At 47.7% G+C, this 20,754-nt stretch overlaps 1 protein-coding gene across 1 annotated transcript in view; it reads right to left on the reverse strand.

Moving 5' to 3' along the window:
- ITGA9 (integrin subunit alpha 9) overlaps nt 1-20,754 on the reverse strand; it is an 838,556-nt gene that overhangs the window by 135,107 nt on the left and 682,695 nt on the right. Inside the window, exon 22 of the mRNA XM_063922573.1 lies at nt 10,138-10,246. Coding sequence (XP_063778643.1) covers nt 10,138-10,246 — 109 coding nt within the window. The remainder of the gene's footprint in view (nt 1-10,137; nt 10,247-20,754) is intronic.

Raw genomic sequence — 20,754 nt, forward strand, 5'->3', positions numbered from 1 at the left:
GGATGGAAGGGGGAACATAAAACACATTTGTCAAGGGTGAGTTAGTGAAACAGACAATTAAAGGTAGGAAAAAACCTACAACTTAAGTCCTGTGACGCACTCATAGAGCCGAACATCAAAGGCCAGGATCACCCCATCACAACCCCCGCATGTTGGAGCAATTCTGACAACATGCCCACAACAATCCCGTGTCACTCCCATGTAATATGTAATGATAAATATCTGTCAAAGTGGACAACACCTTCTTAGCAAACAACCGCTCTACATATATCAAATAGGGGGCTCCATGTTGGTTCTCCGTAATGGTAGGCTAGTTAGAACACCCCCTATATTCTATATATAGGGGACAAGGATTTATTAGGAAATTGTTGCTTAGAAGTGAATGCTCTCCAGCTACTTTTATTATATTATTTTTATTTTAACTTTCTATATTCCTTCTACGTTTTTAAGACACAGCTTTTTTTTTTATATAAAGAGGAAGATTTGTTTCTTTAATGAAAATGAAATACTACAGAAAGTTGATGCACACAATTGTAGATAATTATGCTGTACCCTAGGGCAACACTGTCACTGTCTGGTGGTAGAATTACAAAGCACAGGAGGTAGCCAGAAACATAAAGCAAAGTCCAAATCACAGTCATTTGAAGCAGGACGATCCCGTTAAGATTTCTGCAATGGTTAGCAAGCAAATGAACCTTACATAATATAAGTACTGTGTCACGATTCGGGTATCTGGACGCCATTACCTGCCTTTCAGATGTCTCCTGAGGCTCGCTCAGCGTTCCAAGGCCGGATCTCATCTGTGTCCACATACTGCACATCCCTCCTGTCACGCTGAGATCCTGTCACAGCGGTGCCATGTTTGAATCCTGCATGGCGTCTCCCGTCCTCCGCCGCCGCTCCTGTGTTATAGGTGCAGGTTGTCAGTGTGGTGTTCCATGCCTGCCGCGGCCTCCGTTGTCTTCCACGAGTATCAGCATACATTTCTCAGTCTGGCGTCTCCTGTCCTCTGCGGCCGGCGCCGCCATTGCAGTTATGTTTCCACATGGTTTCCTAAGCCAGTTTTCCCTCCAAGTTCTGGCATGGGCGCAGCCATGTTGGATTCAATCACATGTTTCAGTTCCTCCAATCCACTGCCTGGAAATCTGCATAATTGCCCAGCCAATACCTGCATTGCTGCAGGTATAAGTATCCTGTGCCTGGGCCAGCAAATGGTCATTGCTTTGTTTGTCATACCTTGTTCCAGTCTCTCTCCTGTGGTTGTGTTTCCAGGTTCCAGCTCCTGTCTCCAGCATCCACTAAAGAGACCCACACCTGCCTACCATCCTGCGGTGCAGCCTGACTCTGCAGTCCTCCGTGGCTGATCCAGTTTTCAGCTTCCAGCTATTTCATCTGCTTCCAGCAGTATCCACTACCACCGGTAATCATCCTTCAACTCCTCTGTTTCCACGCTCCCTAGCATCTTACTATATTCACTCCGTGTTTCATCACCTGGCTGGTTCCACCCAGCATTCATTCAGTGACTTTATCATCTGGCTGATTCCATTCCACATCCACTCCGTGTCTTACCACCTGGCTGGTTCCATCCAGCAATTACAACAGCTGATTCAAGTTACCAGCTTCATCTGTTCCATCTACTGGCATGTTCCTTGGATATCTTCACTACTACAGCCAGGCCTGGTAAGGTTATTCCATCTAAGGACTTTAACAACCACTACCAGTGTCCTGTGAAACCATTTCATGGTCAGAGTGCTCCAGGAATCATATTATTTATCATTGCCATTTTTATTATTTGCTGTCTGTTGTTACACGGAGTTTGTCAATAAACTTTTAATTTACTTTTACCTGGTTGTCATGGTCACACCTTCGGGTTTCCTTTTAACACTTACATGTCCAGGGGTCTGATTAAACCTCCCCGGTTTAAGTTCCTCTCAGCCCCTACAACTGAGGCTTCCTCCTGTCAGCTAAAACCCTCAGTTGTGACAGTAAGCACTGACCATATGAATCCAACCGGAGACCAGGATCAAGCGGCCAGGCCGATGCAAGAACTGGCAGCCCGACTTGAACATCAGGAGGCTGCACAAGGCCACATCATCCGCTGTCTCCAGGATCTCTCTACGCGGCTGGACGGGATTCAAACGACCCTCCGTGGACCTGGCACGTCCGGTGCATCCACAACAGTGACACCAGCTGTAACCCCACCCACCTTACCCATTTCCATTCCACGTCTTCATCTCCCAACGCCAGCAAAATTTGACGGATCTCCAAGGTTCTGCAGGGGATTTCTTAACCAATGCGAAATCCACTTTGAGCTTCAGCCTGGCAATTTCCCCAGTGACCGTCCTAAAATTGCCTATATCATTTCCCTTCTCAGCGGCTCAGCCCTGGACTGGGCATCACCTTTATGGGAGAAGTCTGATCCCCTGCTGTCCTCCTATATGGACTTTGTGGCAACATTCAGGCGCATCTTCGACGAGCCAGGCCGGGTAACCTCTGCTTCATCTGAGATTCTCCGTTTACGCCAGGGAACACGTACTGTGGGACAGTATCTCATACAGTTCAAAATCCTGGCATCCGAACTGGCATGGAACGACGAGGCCCTGTATGCTGCATTCTGGCATGGCTTATCAGAACGCATCAAGGATGAGTTAGCTACCAGAGACTTGCCCTCTAAGTTGGATGAGCTAATTTCTCTTTGCACGAAGGTTGATCTACGTTTCAGAGAGAGAGCAACCGAGCGAGGAAGATCGTCTGCTCCAAAATCTTCTGCTCCTCCTCTTCGTCAACCGTCTCCATCCAAGGATGAGCCCATGCAAATTGGCCATTCCCGTCTATCTCCCGCTGAGCGCCGAAGACATCTCTCTGAGTCTCTCTGTCTCTATTGTGCAGCTCCGTCTCACATTATCAATGCCTGTCCCAAACGCCCGGGAAACTCCAAATCCTAGCTCGCCAAGGAGAGGGCCGGCTAGGAGTAATGATCTCCTCTCCATCTCCTCATGATTGTAATCTCCCAGTCTCGCTCCAAATTGCTCAACGTTACAGGAACGTCATTGCCCTCCTTGATTCCGGAGCAGCTGGGAATTTCATAACCGAAGCTTATGTTAAACAGTGGTCCCTACCCACCGAGAGACTTCCTTCGTCCATCTCCTTAACTGCAGTAGATGGCAGCAAGATTTTTGACGCAGTTATTTCTCTAAGGACTCTACCAGTTCGTCTGAGAGTGGGAGTTCTTCATGCAGAATTTATTTCCTTCCTAGTGATTCCAAGAGCCACACATCCAGTGGTTTTGGGCCTTCCATGGCTCCGTCTCCACAATCCGTCGATTGACTGGACGACTACGCAAATACTAGCATGGGGTCCCTCCTGTGCAAATACTTGTTTGTCCAAAGTGCTTCCTGTTTGTTCTTCTTTCCCCAGGTCGTCTGATGTTCCACCTCCTCCATATCAAGACTACACGGACGTGTTCAGTAAAGCTTCTGCTGATATCCTTCCTCCTCATAGAGAATGGGACTGCCCAATTGATCTCATTCCAGGGAAGGTTCCACCTCGAGGCCGAACTTACCCGTTGTCTCTGCCTGAGACGTACTCCATGGAGGAGTACATCAAAGAGAACCTGGCGAAAGGTTTTATCCGACCTTCTTCTTCTCCAGCTGGTGCAGGCTTCTTCTTCGTTAAGAAGAAAGACGGTGGTCTGCGACCGTGCATCGATTACAGAGGTCTGAACGACATTACCGTCAAGAACCGGTATCCTTTACCTTTGATTACAGAGCTCTTCGATAGAGTCAGCGGAGCAACCATCTTTACAAAGTTGGATTTGAGGGGTGCCTACAATCTCATCCGGATCCGTGAGGGTGACGAGTGGAAGACCGCCTTTAACACCCGTGATGGATATTATGAGTACCTCGTCATGCCCTTCGGATTGAGCAATGCTCCAGCTGTCTTCCATCATTTCGTGAATGAGATCTTCAGAGACATCTTATACCGCCATGTCGTGGTTTATTTAGATGATATCCTCATCTTTGCCAATAATCTAGAGGAACATCGTTTCTGGGTAAAGGAGGTTCTGTCCCATCTCCGTGTCAATCTTCTCTATTGCAAATTGGAGAAATGTGTCTTTGAAGTTAAATCCATTCCGTTTCTAGGTTACATTGTGTCCAGTTCCGGACTAGAGATGGATCCTGAGAAACTACAAGCAATCCAGAATTGGCCGATACCCTTAACCCTCAAAGGGGTCCAGAGGGTCTTAGGGTTCGCCAATTATTACAGAAAGTTCATACGAGACTTTTCCACCATTGTGGCGCCTATCACTGCATAAACCAAGAAGGGTGCTAACCCGTCCAAGTGGTCTGAAGAAGCTACGCAAGCTTTTCATCTTCTAAAACAAAGTTTCATCTCTGCACCAGTTCTGAAACAGCCCGACACCGACTCTCCTTTCATCTTAGAGGTGGATGCCTCCTCCGTTGGAGTAGGAGCGGTGTTATCCCAGAGGGCTAAAGATGGCCATCTACATCCTTGCAGTTTCTTCTCCCGGAAGTTCTCCCCAGCTGAGCGCAACTATGCCATTGGCGACCAGGAGTTGCTAGCCATCAAGCTCGCTCTAGTGGAGTGGAGATATCTGTTGGAGGGAGCTTCTCATTCAATCACGATACTTACCGACCACAAGAATCTTTTATATCTGAAAGGCACACAATGTCTTAACCCTCGTCAGGCCAGATGGGCACTTTTCTTTTCCAGGTTCGACTTTAAACTCCAGTTCTGTCCGGGCTCTCAGAATCGCAAGGCTGATGCCCTTTCCCGCTCTTGGGAGCAAGAAAACGAGTCAGAGTCTTCAGACAAGCATCCTATTATTAATCCGTTGGCATTCTCCACGGTAGGGATGGACTCTACGCCCCCACCAGGGAAAAGTTTTGTGAAGCCGGTGTTAAGGAAGAAGCTCATGCATTGGGCCCATGCTTCCCGTTTTGCCGGATATACAGGCGTTCAGAAAACCCTCAAGTTTATCTCTAGGTCCTACTGGTGGCCAACTCTGAAGAAGGACGTCAAGGAGTTTATTGCCTCTTGCCCAAAGTGTGCCCAACACAAAGTTCCCCGCCAGTCTCCTGCGGGGCAACTGGTTCCATTATCTGTTCCCAGTCGACCGTGGACCCATTTGTCGATGGACTTTGTTACAGATCTGCCTATATGCAACAAGTTTAATACCATCTGGGTGGTAGTTGACCGGTTCACCAAGATGGCACATTTCATACCCCTCACCGGTCTTCCGTCAGCTTCCAAGTTGGCTCAAGTGTTTATCCAAGAAATTTTCCAACTTCACTGTCTTCCTGAAGAGATCATCTCCGATCGTGGAGTACAATTTGTAGCCAAATTTTGGAGAAGTTTGTGTCAAGCCCTCCAAGTCAAGTTAAAGTTTTCTACGGCTTACCATCCTCAGACCAATGGTCAAACCGAGAGGGTGAATCAGGACTTGGAGGCCTTCCTCCGCATTTACGTGTCTTCCTCCCAAGATGACTGGGTTCAACTCCTTCCTTGGGCCGAGTTTAGCCACAACAATCAATACCATTCCTCATCCTCCTCAACACCATTCTTCATCAACTATGGATTTCACCCTAAGGTTCCAGAATTCCAACCGCTTCCAGCAACTTCTGTTCCAGCAGTGGATGTCACCTTGCGTCAGTTTTCAAACAACTGGAAGAATGTCCGCGCAGCCCTGCTTAAAGCCTCATTTAGGTACAAGAAGTTTGCCGATAGGAAGCGTAGAGCGGTTCCTGCTCTCAAGGTGGGTGATCGAGTATGGTTGTCCACGAAGAATTTGAGGTTGAGAGTTCCCAGCATGAAATTTGCTCCTCGTTACATCGGTCCTTTTAAAATTGAACAAGTCGTCAATCCTGTTGCTTACAGACTCCAGTTACCTCCCTTCTTGAAAATACCCAGGACATTCCATGTTTCCCTGTTCAAACCGCTGATCCTGAATCGGTTTCATTCTGCACTTCCTCCAACTCCTAAAGTTCAGACTCAACGGGGAATCGAGTATGAGGTGGCCAAGATTCTGGACTCACGTTTCCGTTACGGTCAATTGCAGTATCTTATTAACTGGAAGGGCTATGGTCCTGAAGAACGCTCTTGGACCAATGCGTCTGATGTCCATGCTCCTGCCTTGGTCCGGAATTTCCACTCGAAGTTTCCTCTAAAGCCTAAGAAGCGTCCTGGGGCCACTCCTAAAGGAAGGGGTGCTGTCACGATTCGGGTATCTGGACGCCATTACCTGCCTTTCAGATGTCTCCTGAGGCTCGCTCAGCGTTCCAAGGCCGGATCTCATCTGTGTCCACATACTGCACATCCCTCCTGTCACGCTGAGATGCTGTCACAACGGCGCCATGTTTGAATCCTGCATGGCGTCTCCCGTCCTCCGCTCCTGTGTTATAGGTGCAGGTTGTCAGTGTGGTGTTCCATGCCTGCCGCGGCCTCCGTTGTCTTCCACGAGTATCAGCATACATTTCTCAGTCTGGCGTCTCCTGTCCTCTGCGGCCGGCGCCGCCATTGCAGTTATGTTTCCACATGGTTTCCTAAGCCAGTTTTCCCTCCAAGTTCTGGCATGGGCGCAGCCATGTTGGATTCAATCACATGTTTCAGTTTCTCCAATCCACTGCCTGGAAATCTGCATAATTGCCCAGCCAATACCTGCATTGCTGCAGGTATAAGTATCCTGTGCCTGGGCCAGCAAATGGTCAGTGCTTTGTTTGTCATACCTTGTTCCAGTCTCTCTCCTGTGGTTGTGTTTCCAGGTTCCAGCTCCTGTCTCCAGCATCCACTAAAGAGACCCGCACCTGCCTACCATCCTGCGGTGCAGCCTGACTCTGCAGTCCTCCATGGCTGATCCAGTTTCCAGCTTCCAGCTATTTTATCTGCTTCCAGCAGTATCCACTACCACCGGTAATCATCCTTCAACTCCTCTGTTTCCACGCTCCCTAGCATCTTACTATATTCACTCCGTGTTTCATCACCTGGCTGGTTCCACCCAGCATTCATTCAGTGACTTTATCATCTGGCTGATTCCATTCCGCATCCACTCCGTGTCTTACCACCTGGCTGGTTCCATCCAGCAATTACAACAGCTGATTCAAGTTACCAGCTTCATCTGTTCCATCTACTGGCATGTTCCTTGGATATCTTCACTACTACACCCAGGCATGGTAATTTTATTCCATCTAAGGACTTTAACAACTGTTCTGAACCTACCAGTGTCCTGTGAAACCATTTCATGGTCAGAGTGCTCCAGGAATCATATTATTTATCATTGCCATTTTTATTATTTGCTGTCTGTTGTTACACGGAGTTTGTCAATAAACTTTTAATTTACTTTTACCTGGTTGTCATGGTCACACCTTCGGGTTTCCTTTTAACACTTACATGTCCAGGGGTCTGATTAAACCTCCCCGGTTTAAGTTCCTCTCAGCCCCTACAACTGAGGCTTCCTCCTGTCAGCTAAAACCCTCAGTTGTGATATACTGTATGAATGCCTACATGAAGGGGCGCCACAATCTTTCGGTTGGGGGGAGCAAGATATAATTTAATTTTAGCACCACCTAATCGTTGAATGGTGCCCCCCTCAGGGGCAGCTGGATTTACCCGCCATACCACCTATGCACACATTTATGTAAAAAAGAGCATAGAGGACACTATGGGGAATGCAGATAAGTGTATTAGAAGAAAACTACAACACTAAAGGGCCCATTTACCGTATATTGAGGTTTAGACTCGATAAATACAATTTCTTATTGCCACTATGCAGGCAATAAGAGATTGATTTCCATTCAGATGTATTAAAAATCACATCAAGGGACAGGTTCTCTGGTAGGAGCCCATCCAAGCAGTGTGTACAGTGATTGCATCAGGGATAACAGTACTTTATGCTGCGGACCTACAGTACTGCGCACCAGTGGCTGTTACCAGGGAGGGATCTGGACAATCCCTCTCCCACTAAAATTGTGCGATATGTAGCCCATAGACTACAATGGCTAACACCATAGTTACTGCGATGGGAAACAGGAAAGTGCAGCGGATATCTGCAGAATCCCTGGAATACTTTCAGGGGATGCTTACATTTTAAGGGTATCCGTATTTTTCGGTTGAATTCTCACAAAATGTATATAATAAATATGTCCCAAAAACATAAATGTAACATGTGAGTGATTTTATGTAGAAGACAAAAGAGACATGATCCACTCATAGCTTACATCCCACCTGAGGCTGTGCATGGAAAGTAATGAGACTTTACAAGGTATATTTTCAACTGATCCAGAATGGAAATGGGAGGGGGGGATGGAGTCTGGGGATGGAGGACAAAGGGGAGCTGAGGGGGAAGAGGTGAGGGACATATGAAATGGGGGGTGAGAAGGGCACAGGACTGGCTCCAGAGGAGGGGCCAGCCCACAGTAACTAGCCACATACTGTAGGGATTGGAGCTGGAGGCAGGGGTGAGTGGGGCCCTGGAGGAAATTGGAGATGGGCTGTGGGGAGGGAGGGGGTGGAGCAGCTGGAAAGAGGATTATCTCCATCCTGACACTGACCATATTAACTGTAGATGGCGGCCGCACTGCGCCCCACGAGCCAGTAGTTGGACTGGCACCTATCAATTTTTTGGGGAGGATAAGCCGCTTCATTGCCCCAGTTCCAGCACCCATGCCATGCCTACATTGTTTTTCATAGTTGTGCTGGCAATCTGTATGTCAACTTATCGCAGGGATACAAGGTAGTAATTGGGTCACACTCTAACATACCAGGGCTCCTATTGAGGTCCTTTGAAAATTCAGCTCCTCTGCAAAGGTTTTCTCTCCGTTGCCTGCAGCCTGCCAGCAAAACGTTATAAAATGTACAAGCACATTACCCAGCTTCGCTGGTCCCCCATTGCTGGTTATAGGTATATCCATTTGAAGACTCTGTACCAAGCAACGAAAAGCTAAGCTTGATACAGCATGTTTCGTAGTCCCCATACGGCATTGAAAATAGATGGCCCTCTTGTTGAACTGGGAGAAGAGTTGATTTTTCTGGCCAAGCTGTAGAAAGGGGTTATCACTGCTTGGTGACAATTCTTTTCTTTAAGGAAACAACTTTTATTCCCTTACTGTATTCATCATGGAAACGAGTCCTACACTGTTTGGGTTAGCTATATACAGTACTACCTTGCACATCAGCCATACTAAAACCAAAGTTCTGTGCTATGTCATTCCAACATCTCTTTCCAAGTTAAAATAACCCACCCACTCCACACCTAAATCTACTGGTTTATATATTCTATAGGACAACTATACCCAGCTGGTATTTCTTCATGTAAGCAGTAACTTCAGTAACTAGAGACTCGTAAACATGCGCTCTGCATCTCTCCAAGTCATCTCTCTGTGAGCAGGCCATCAAAGAATAGGATGATATTGGGAATGGAAAGGAAGGGAACTAATTCCATTATCCTAGTAGATTCTGAGTTCTGACGCATCTGTGGACGATTTTCTGTCCAGCCGCTGCATCCTGCTTACTACTGCATGCTAATGTGAGCACCCGCTTGTGTATGCCGAATATCCGTACATCTGCCTGTAAAAGCCAGGTCCACCCACTGTTTTTCCATCATTAGTACAGGGATGTGCACACAGTACATGCTAGTGCCAAAGATCCATCTACATGGGCGCCGCCTGGAAACGCGCATTCCACAGCAAGAGTGCTGCATTGATAAACAGAGTAATCCATGTGCACATGCATTATATGGAGCATCAAGACCATGCACGGAAGAAGAAGAAGAAACAACCTGAGTCTTTTTTTGTTACACAGATTTTGATAACATGTTTTGACACAAAATGCAGCCAACTCTACACCAGCTCCTTAGGGGTAAATTTACTAAAGCTTCAAAAAGTGACAAGTGGTGGTGTTTCTCATAGCAACCAATTAGATTCTACAGTACCTATCATTCCTCTATTGCATCCTAAAAAAATATACACAGAATCTGATTGGTTGCTATAGGCAACAGCACCATTCTTCGCTATTAGAAGCTTTAGTAAGGAAACCACTTAGTGTTCAATAGCACCTGGAAAACAACACTGCTCTATCATGGTGTGTGCCAATAGTGCCAGTAGACCAAATAGCTGTGCAAACCTGAAATGTGAAGTTGAGAGGCTGGAAGTGACATTCTTGATCCTGGAGCTGAATAAAGTTGGAGGCATCCACTGTATCCCCGTAGACAAAGGAGGAAGGAGACACAGTCCTGTAAGAATAAATGGCAAACATTCACTTCTACAGCACAATTTCAAACATGTTTTTCTAATACTCTTGATACAGACTGTGGTGGTCATCCCGAGTTGATCGCTAGCTGCATTTGTTCGCAGCGCAGCGATCAGGCTTAAAACCGGCAGTTCTTCGCATGCGTATGCGGCGCAATGTGCATGCGCAACGTACGGGCACAACGAACAATGCAGTTTTGCACAGGGTCTAGCGATGCATTTCAGTCGCACTGGTTGCCGCAGAGTGATTGACATGAAGTGGGCGTTTCTGGGTGGCAACTGACCGTTTTCAGGGAGTGTTCGGAAAGACGCAGGCATGCCAGGAAAAACGCAGGCGTGGCTGGGCGAACGCTGGGTGGGTGTGTGACGTCAAATCCAGAACTGAATAGTCTGAAGTGATCACAAGCGCTGAGTAGTTTTTGAGCTACTTTGAAATGACACCAAAAATTATTGCCGCCGCTCTGCGATAAAAATGTTTGCACTTCTGCTAAGCTAAAATACACACCCGGCATAGCGTTTGCACGGCTGCTAAAAACTGCTAGCGAGCGATCAAGTCGGAATGACCCCCAGTGTTATAAATATGATTAATATAGGCACAAAGGGTCATTTCCCAACTGGAGCCACAGTGTTTGTATCATGCAAATGAAGTTGTGATACTGTATATCAAAAGTCTATACATAGGATGTGCATCAACTTGTCAAAACTGAATATTAATGCTGAGAAATGCAGTGCAAATCCTTTTTTTTTTTTTTTCAGGACCAGGAACATGATTTAGTTACAGTATAGAATGGGTACAATGATCTGTGGTAAATTAGGCAAAAAACTGAAGGATTAGAGGAACGAACCACAATCTTTTTTTCTGACAGGTGAAACTATCCAGAGAACATCCGATTTCCTGCATATACACTACACCATTGTTATTCCTATATGAGCGATACTGTTCTTGAGGTGATATTTCTACATGCAGCTTGTCATATGATGTCTGTACACATTGCATTTGCTGCATGACATTGACTTGTCAGGCTCGACATATACATTATACAGCACTATTGATGCTGGGAGACGATCTGACAGGTTTGTAAACAACCATCGGCTGTGGCTGCTATGTACACACAGAGCCGGAATAAGAAGGGGCCCGAGGAGTACGTACCCCGGGCCCCCCTTTCCAAAAGGGCTCCCTGCCACACCACAGATCGGATCTCTCTTCCGATCCGATCGGTGGTGCTGTGGTCCCCGCCGGCTCCCGTCCCCACTGCAGTGGCGGCTGCACAGACAGTACAGCTGAGCTGAGCGATAGCTCAGCTGTCCAATAATGTATGAATGAAGCAGCCTGCGTGCCCAGCCAATGACTGAGCGGCAGGCTGCTTCATCCATACATTACTGGACAGCTGAGCCGTCGCTCACCTCAGCTGTACTGTCTGTGTGGCCGCTGCTGCAGTGCAGACCGGAGTGAAGGGCAGGAGCAGCGGTGCAAGTGGGTGGGTACTCACGGGTTAGGCGTACCCTGTACCCACTGCCGCCGGGCCGCCGCTCCCTCCCTCCGCTGCAGCTCACCTACTGCTCCTGTGGCTGTACTGTAGCGCTGCCGCCGCTGGGGGGTTGGATCAGTGCTGCTGGGCACCACTCCATAGATCACCTGCTGCTCTCGCGGCTGTACTTCTGTAGTGCGGTCACCGCGGGGGGAACAGTGACGGTTGGTTCTATATTGGAGTGGGAGAAGGAACATTCTGACGTATCTAGGGGAGGAGACCCATCACCAGGGGGGGGAGCAAGGTACACGAACAAGGTACCCGAAAAGTACCCTCGCGGGCTCGCTTCGCTCGTCACGCTTCGGGCACGGTGGCTCGCTTCGCTCGCCACCTAATTAATAAAGGTAATAGTTGGTGGTGTGGATACTAGACCAACTGTACCGCTGGCCTAGCTCCTCCCCCTTGTGTCGTGGCTCCTCCCCCTGACGGAAAAGGTCCCTTAGGCCACTTGGATCTAGCCTCTACCGAACAGTGACGCCGGCCTGCGTCCGCCACCACTCCGCAGACCCAGCCACCGCCAGTGTCTGCGATCAGCTACTACTGCTGCCGCCGCTTGCACAAACAGACAGCTATCCGGGAGGGGACTTCCTACGCAGCAGGACAGCACCGCGGTTCATGTAGGGGCAGTCAGCGGTGGAAGGGGATACCAACAACAATTGCCATGGTGTGCTCGTGGTTGTTCCTGTCTAGATAGGGGGCAACATAGGCTATTAAGCCTATATCACAGTATTGACTATTATATATGAGGACGTGTACCTGGACTGGGGGCATATCTGGCACTGCGGGGACATGTGTATCTGGCACTGGGGTCATTTCTGTATCTGGCACGGGGGCATCTCTGGCACTGCGGGGACATGTGTATCTGGCACTGGGGTCATTTCTGTATCTGGCACGGGGGCATCTCTATCTGGCACTGGGAGAATATCTGGCACTGTGGGGGCATATCTGTATCTATCAGTGTGGGCATTTCTGTATCTGGCACTGGGGGCATATCTAGCACTGGGGGCATATCTGGCACTGTGGGGACATGTGTATCTGGCACTGGGGGCATTTCTGTATCTGCCACTGGGGGCATTTCTGTATCTGGCACTGGGGGCATATCTGGCACTGTGGGGGCATTTCTGTATCTGGCACTGGGGGGCAGTGCCGTAACTAGGCATTTTAGCGCTGTGTGCAAGAAACGACATTGGCACCCCCCCCCCCCAATGTAAGATAGGGGCAGTGTGCGCCGTAGGCGCGTGAAAAATATATAGGGGCGTGGCTTCATGGGGAAGGGGCGTGGCCACAAAATAATAGCAATTCATACTACGGTGCACAGTAGTCTACATTATTCAAGTTACGCTGCACAGTAGCGCCACTACACCAGGTAGAGCCCCTTTTATACATAACAGCAGACAGCGTCCCCCTTTTTACACATTACAGCAGACAGTCTCCCTTTTAACACATTGCGGCAGCCAGTCCCCCTTTTTACACATTGCGGCAGACAGCGTCCCCTTTTTTACACATTACAGCAGACAGCGTCCCCTTTTTTAACATTACGGCAGACAGCGTCCCCTTTTTACACATTACAGCAGACAGCGTCCCCATTTTTACACATTACGGCAGACGGTGTCCCCCTTTATACACATTGCGGCAGCCAGTCCCCCTTTTTACACATTACGGCAGCCAGTCCTCCTTTTTACACATTGCGGCAGCCAGTCCCCCCTTTTACACATTATGGCAGACGGTGTCCCCCTGAGAGAGAGAGAGAAAGAGAGATACATACTTACCATCTCCCCGCTGGCAGTCAGGCTCCTCGTGCAGCTCCCTCGGTGCAGGCAGGTGAGAAGGAGGAGGAGGGATGGGGACTGGAGCCGCAGCAGCGCTATTTCATTGGTAGTAAGCGCCGCTGCAGCATCCCCCTCTCCTTCCGTATTGGCTGCCCGGCGCTGCTGTGGATGCTGGGATGCGGTTCCTCCATCCCAGCATCCACAGCAGCGCCGGGCAGTGGCGGATTTAGCGGGGGGCGATTAGGGCGAACGCCCCCCCTACACATACCGGCACCGGGATGGAGGCTGGGTCCCGCCGCGGTGTTGGGAACGAGGTGGAGAGCGGTGCAGCGCGGCGGGGGAAGGGTAGAGAGAGCGTCCTGACGCGCATACAGCGGCTGAGCGGCCTCTATTCTGACCACGCCCCCTCCTTCCTGTACGCGCGTCAGGACGCTCTCTCTCTCTCCCCGTCCCCCGCCGCGCTGCACCACTCTCCACCTCGTTCCCAATGCCGCGGCGGCACCCGGCCTCCATCCGACTCCTCATGCTGCTGGCTGCAGCAGGTGTCACTGTCAGTGTATGCCATGTCTCCTACCCTCCAAACTAAAGTAAGTGTGTGTGTGTGCCCCCTCTGTGTTCCATGTCTCCCCCCTCTTCTCCTAACTAAAGTGTATATGTCCCTGCATTATTTTGGCTCATTCAGTGTACTGTAATGTGAATTTCGGCTCATTCTACATGCTGTAATGTGAATTTCGGCTCATTCTACATGCTGTAATGTGAATTTCGGCTCATACATTGTGCTATGATGTGAATTTCGGCTCATTCTGTGTGCTATAACGTGAATTTTGGCGCATTCTGCGTGCTATAATGTGAATTTCGGCTCATTCTACATGCTGTAATGTGAATTTCGGCTCATACATTGTGCTATGATGTCAATTTCGGCTCATTCTGTGTGCTATAACGTGAATTTTGGCTCATTCTGCATGCTATAATGTGCATTTCGGCTCATTCTGCATGCTATGATGTGCATTTCGGCTCATTCAGTGTGCTATGATGTACATTTCGGCTCATTCTGCGTGCTATGATGTGCATTTCGGCTCATTCAGTGTGCTATAATGTGCATTTCGGCTCATTCTGCGTGCTATGATGTGCATTTCGGCTCATTCTGCGTGCTATGATGTGCATTTCGGCTCATTCAGTGTGCTATGATGTGCATTTCGGCTCATTCAGTGTGCTATGATGTGAATTTCGGCTCATTCTGCGTGCTATAACGTGAATTTTGGCTCATTCTGCGTGCTATAATGTGAATTTTGGCTCCTTCTGCGTGCTATAATGTGAATTTTGGCTCATACAGTGTGCTATAATGTGAATTTTGGCTCATACAGTGTGCTATAATGTGAATTTTGGATCATACTGTGTGCTACAATGTGAATTTCGGCTCATTCAGTGTGCTATAATGTGAATTTTGGATCATACTGTGTGCTACAATGTGAATTTCAGCTCATACAGTGTGCTATAATGTGAATTTCGGCTCATTCTGTGTGCTGTAGAAACAGAATTTGTCGGCAGATAAGAACCACTTGGCCCATCTAGTCTGCCCCTTTTTTTTTTTTACATTATTTTTTATCTCTAACCTTATCTGATCCTTATTTCTTTGTAAGAATATCCTTATGTCTATCCCATGCATGTTTAAATTGCCCTACTGTCTTAGCCTCTACCACCCCTGATGGAAGGAATGGCGATTCGCCAGTCTGTATCACCAGTGTGCAGGGTTCTCTCCACTAACTGGCAACATTTTATTAGTAATGGCAACAATAGGAAATTTAGAAGCGAACGGGAAGGGCATTACTAAGTGGGAGGGGCTATGATTAGGGGGAGGAGTCATAATTCTTAAACCGCCCCCCCTAAAAGAAGTCTAGATCCGCCACTGGCGCCGGGCAGCCAATACGGAAGGAGAGGGGGATGCTGCAGCGGCGCTTACTACCAATGAAATAGCGCTGCTGCGGCTCCCTGCTCCCCCTCCCTCCTTCTCACCTGCCCGGCGCTGTAGCTCTCCTCCACAGCGCGGCGGCGCACGGCGCAGACTTCAGAGGCATGTAATGAGTCAATTTGACTCATTACATGTCGCTGGCCGTGCGCCCTCAGGGCAACTGCGCTGTGTGCCAAGCCCACTTGGCACACACGTAGTTACGGCCCTGCTGGGGGGCAATGTATATCTGACAACGTGGGGGCATTTGTGTATCTGGCACTGTGGGGCAATGTGTATCTGGCACTGTGAGGCAATGTATATCTGGCACTCTGGGGGTATTTGTGTATCTGGCACTGTGGGGCAATGTGTATCTGGCACTGTGAGGCAATGTGTATCTGGCACTGTGAGGCAATGTGTATCTGGCACTCTGGGGGCATTTTTGTATCTAGTGTCAAAGTCAGAAAAATATCTCTATGCACACTACCATATTTGCACCTCACACAGGTCCGTGCTGCGCATGCGTACGCTCTCCCGTGCGTGCGCATACTCACAGTCGCGGGCACCCGCAGGCGCACGGTATGCGTATTTACGGTAGAGTTTATGTGATCGTAGCGTGCGACTCAATCGTTACATATTTTCAGTAATAATGTATTTTGTAGATCATGGTCCCTTTGATAGATTCGGAAAGTTTAGTTAACATAGCATGTTCCTGAACAGAGAGATCCCTCTTTGTATTGTACGAAGGGTCTAACAGGGGTCATACAGTGGTGTTTGGTACCCATCGGAAGAGTATTTAAATAGCAATATTCCGGTGTTGGTTTGGAGCAGATTAATCGCTCGTGCGAATAGTTATGGACATAAGGAGTTTATGTCCATTTACTATTATTTGTTCTTATTTAGTCATGCGGCGGGAAACTCAGTATCCCACCCACCTGAACAGTTGGAAACAGTCACAACCCACCTGTATGAATCAACCTATGACCTTTTGTTATAATGCGAAGCCGAATTCCTGTGTCCAATGAACAATGAGATTGTAGGGACCATTGAATTGCATTGTGTGTGGGGCATAAATAGGCAGGCCGACCATGTCCAGTTCACTCTCTTCAACGGTTCTCATTGCTGATAATCGGGAGCTGGATATCGAGGCGCATGCGATCGTTTCCCCTTGTGCGTAAGTGTTTCTCCGCAACTATATTGATCTTCTTGTTATTGTGGGCCAATCTCTCTCATTCTCTCTCTCTCTCCCTCCTTCCCTTTCTCTCTCATTTTCCTTTAAATTGTATTGTATTGTATTTCCTGTGTAGTTATCTGGTTAGGTAGTCTATGTTATATTGTAGTGTATGACTTGTATTGTGTTTAACTCTTTTGCAAGTATAGCATTCATAATATATATTTTAGGCGTTGGACCCTGAGTACGGTATCTGTGTGTTTCTTATAGTATTAAGTATTCTCAGAGCGTCGGTGACGCTCAAACAGCTTTTAAGGTAATAAGGTTATACTGTGTTGCATTTACTCTCTAACATTACACTAAGGTTTTACTGCACAATACACTGTTTATGGTTTAGATACAAAGGTTTAATATAGTGAGCGTCAGCGCCGCTGGTGATCTCCTCGTGGTCCCGAGCGTTCGCTACGCTATAGCGAATCATTACGTTAGTTAACAGCCAATAACGTGCCAGCCTGTGATCTCTTGGCCGTGAGTGAACGTGACGCTTGAGCGTCTCGATCACGGCAAAGCGATTGTTACGCAACTAGCGTACCCTTACGGTACTTCATACATAAATAGCGTACAGTGTTCTTAGACCTCATAAAGGGTATTATATACGATAAATATTTAGCTTTATCAATTGGCGGCTCGCCCGTCCTTCACATATCTACACTAGGTAATTTCAGCAGACATTATCCAGCAGCAAAGGGCGGGAGATCATATTCCTCGTAGTGCTGTTTGGATAAGCGTCTGCTTCTCTTAGTAAAGGGTGCTGAAGGAATCCGGGAACCGGAGGTAAGAACAAAACAATAGTGTCATTTTAAAACTGTTTATTTTTCTGTCTTGCGTACACACGCACGCACACATATATATCTGCATTTCCTTTTCATTGGTGTATTTTCGTATGTCACTCTCCTGTTTGCCAGTTCTATAGTTGATAAACGTATAAATTGTGTTACGGTGGATCTTTGCTTTGCGTACACGTGTCTCTAACAAAAGACTGAGACTTGCGTACGCAATCCAAGGGCCGACGCACGCAGCGTATATTACGCAACGGAGCGTACGGGTACGCCCACGTAACTCAAATCACAAGTTTTTTTTCTCTCCTCTCAACGCGATAAGTAGCGCCACGCGGTAAATAACGCCAGGCGATAAATCGCGCAAATTTTTTTTTAATTCCAAATTTAAATTAATAGACCCTTCTCCTAATTTGTAACACATCTGGTCTAAAGAGAAATTTCTGCGCAGAAATAGAAATAGAAACAAAAGTGTACATGTGGTGAGTGAGTGTGTTGTATACAATTTTACAGGTTGAACCACAAGAAAAGTCGAGTTCTCGTGAGGTACATGCGTGTAAGTGACGTACATGGTGGCTAGGGAGGCATCCCTGGTTAAATATACAATTTGAGCATTAGAGTGTAGCAGACCAGGAGGTCATACTGTAACAGACCAGGAGGTCATAGCAGACCAACAGGTTCAGGTACAGCAGACAACGAAGTCCGCTATACAGTCCACAGGCACAACACCAAGAAAGGGTTGGTGCAACACCCATATAGGCCATATAAGCTCTGGCTGAAGGAATTCGCAGCCGAAATTTTCGATTCTACTGGTCGCTCAGTACATAAGATTAGTTGCTTGTGTACTAAACGATTGTACCGCACGTAATTGTGTGCATTAGTAAACCTGACCGGTACTATTTGTGTATGAAGGTCATAAACGCTATTTGTACATTCTAACGTGATTTGTGTAACTTTTTTTTATTTTAAGGGAAGTTCGCTGCTCACTCAGGAACTATCCAGCAACCAATAGTTACTGGAAAGAGTAAGTGTTCTTCGGATCACCCTCACAGGTTCCAGTAAATAGAGGTTCAGGTCGCAGGGGCCCTAGGTCGAGTACGCCAGCACCATATCGGTGTGATCAGGTCGTATTGGTCGGCGAGGGCGAGTGAGTGGGGTACTCGGTAAACCGCCACCGTCAGCCTATTTTGGACATTTGGTTTGCGTAAGGGTTGGTTAAATAAAGCAACACCTTCGAACTATGGGGGCCACTTGTTCAGGTAGGGGGCGATCAACCTCGGTTCGGGTTGATTCAGTGAACCGACCAATTGGGTCGGCAAGGTATGTAATGTGTGAGAAATACGGAAGTCACACAGAAGCTTTATGTGATGAATGGGAGAGAATGACAGTACATGACGGGGAGAAATTCCCAAGAGTAGGTAGCTTCAGCACAGAAGTGTTAACGAATTTAAGGAGAAGGATATGTCTCATTAAATCAACAAAGAGACGAATCAAACATTACGATTATTTGCAGTTGTGGCAACAGGAAGGTGACATACAGAGAGGATTGGCTCAGGCGGCGGGATCTGGCTCAATCAGAAAACTGATAGCCACGGCCCCACCGCCACCATACATATCAGGAGAGAAATTGGTTGCGGAGAATGACGCACTAAGGTGTAACACACAAACACTTAGCAACTGTATAAATGTTAAAGATAATGTTAACCAATTAACCAACGCAAGTATTAACCCGTGCAAGTTGTACCCTGTTTTGAACTTTCCTCAGGAGTGTGATCAAGAAGACGAATCGGCAACAATTTCAGCGCTCTCTCTAGCAGCCACCATAGCAGAGACCACAGTAGGCACAGCTCCACCCACGAGATTAGTAACAAAGGCCCCTAGCGGAGGGATAGGTGAGGTCGTATCTACAGGTAAGTACGGCACCATACACTATGCTGAAGCCATTTCACCACAGGCTGTAGAACCCACACAGAGTGATGTTGTTAGAGTTACTCCTGTTAGGGTAATAGCTGTTCCAAATGGGAAAACTGACACATCAGGGGTCACCCCTGTGAGGAACATTGCCATGTATAGCCCATTTTCCAGAATGGAATTAAGGACCATAGTGTCTGAATTCCCTGACCCTAGAAAAGATTTAGTTGCCAGTCAAAAATACATCAGAGACTTAGGTAACACTGTAGAGCCCAACAATAAAGACTGGCAGATATTGCTGAGAGCATGTTTACCCTCCAATGTTGACGCAACTCAATTTTTAGCTGATTGCGGATTAGATCAGGATGTACCTCTTACAGATGTGTACAACAAAGACAATGTAAAAAGAATAAACTTACAGTTAAAAATAAGAATTTACTTACCGATAATTCTATTTCTCGGAGTCCGTAGTGGATGCTGGGGTTCCTGAAAGGACCATGGGGAATAGCGGCTCCGCAGGAGACAGGGCACAAAAGTAAAGCTTTCCGATCAGGTGGTGTGCACTGGCTCCTCCCCCTATGACCCTCCTCCAAGCCAGTTAGGTACTGTGCCCGGACGAGCGTACACAATAAGGGAGGAATTTTGAATCCCGGGTAAGACTCATACCAGCCACACCAATCACACCGTACAACTTGTGATCTAAACCCAGTTAACAGTATGATAACAGCGGAGCCTCTGAAAAGATGGCTCACAACAATAATAACCCGATTTTTGTAACTATGTACAAGTATTGCAGATAATCCGCACTTGGGATGGGCGCCCAGCATCCACTACGGACTCCGAGAAATAGAATTATCGGTAAGTAAATTCTTATTTTCTCTATCGTCCTAGTGGATGCTGGGGTTCCTGAAAGGACCATGGGGATTATACCAAAGCTCCCAAACGGGCGGGAGAGTGCGGATGACTCTGCAGCACCGAATGAGAGAACTCCAGGTCCTCCTTAGCCAGGGTATCAAATTTGTAGAATTTAGCAAACGTGTTTGCCCCTGACCAAGTAGCTGCTCGGCAAAGTTGTAAAGCCGAGACCCCTCGGGCAGCCGCCCAAGATGAGCCCACCTTCCTTGTGGAATGGGCATTTACATATTTTGGCTGTGGCAGGCCTGCCACAGAATGTGCAAGCTGAATTGTATTACACATCCAACTAGCAATAGTCTGCTTAGAAGCAAGAGCACCCAGTTTGTTGGGTGCATACAGGATAACAGCAAGTCAGTTTTCCTGACTCCAGCCGTCCTGGAACATATTTTCAGGGCCCTGACAACATCTAGCAACTT

Source organism: Pseudophryne corroboree, chromosome 5, assembly GCF_028390025.1.
Source record: "Pseudophryne corroboree isolate aPseCor3 chromosome 5, aPseCor3.hap2, whole genome shotgun sequence".
NCBI lineage: Eukaryota > Metazoa > Chordata > Amphibia > Anura > Myobatrachidae > Pseudophryne > Pseudophryne corroboree.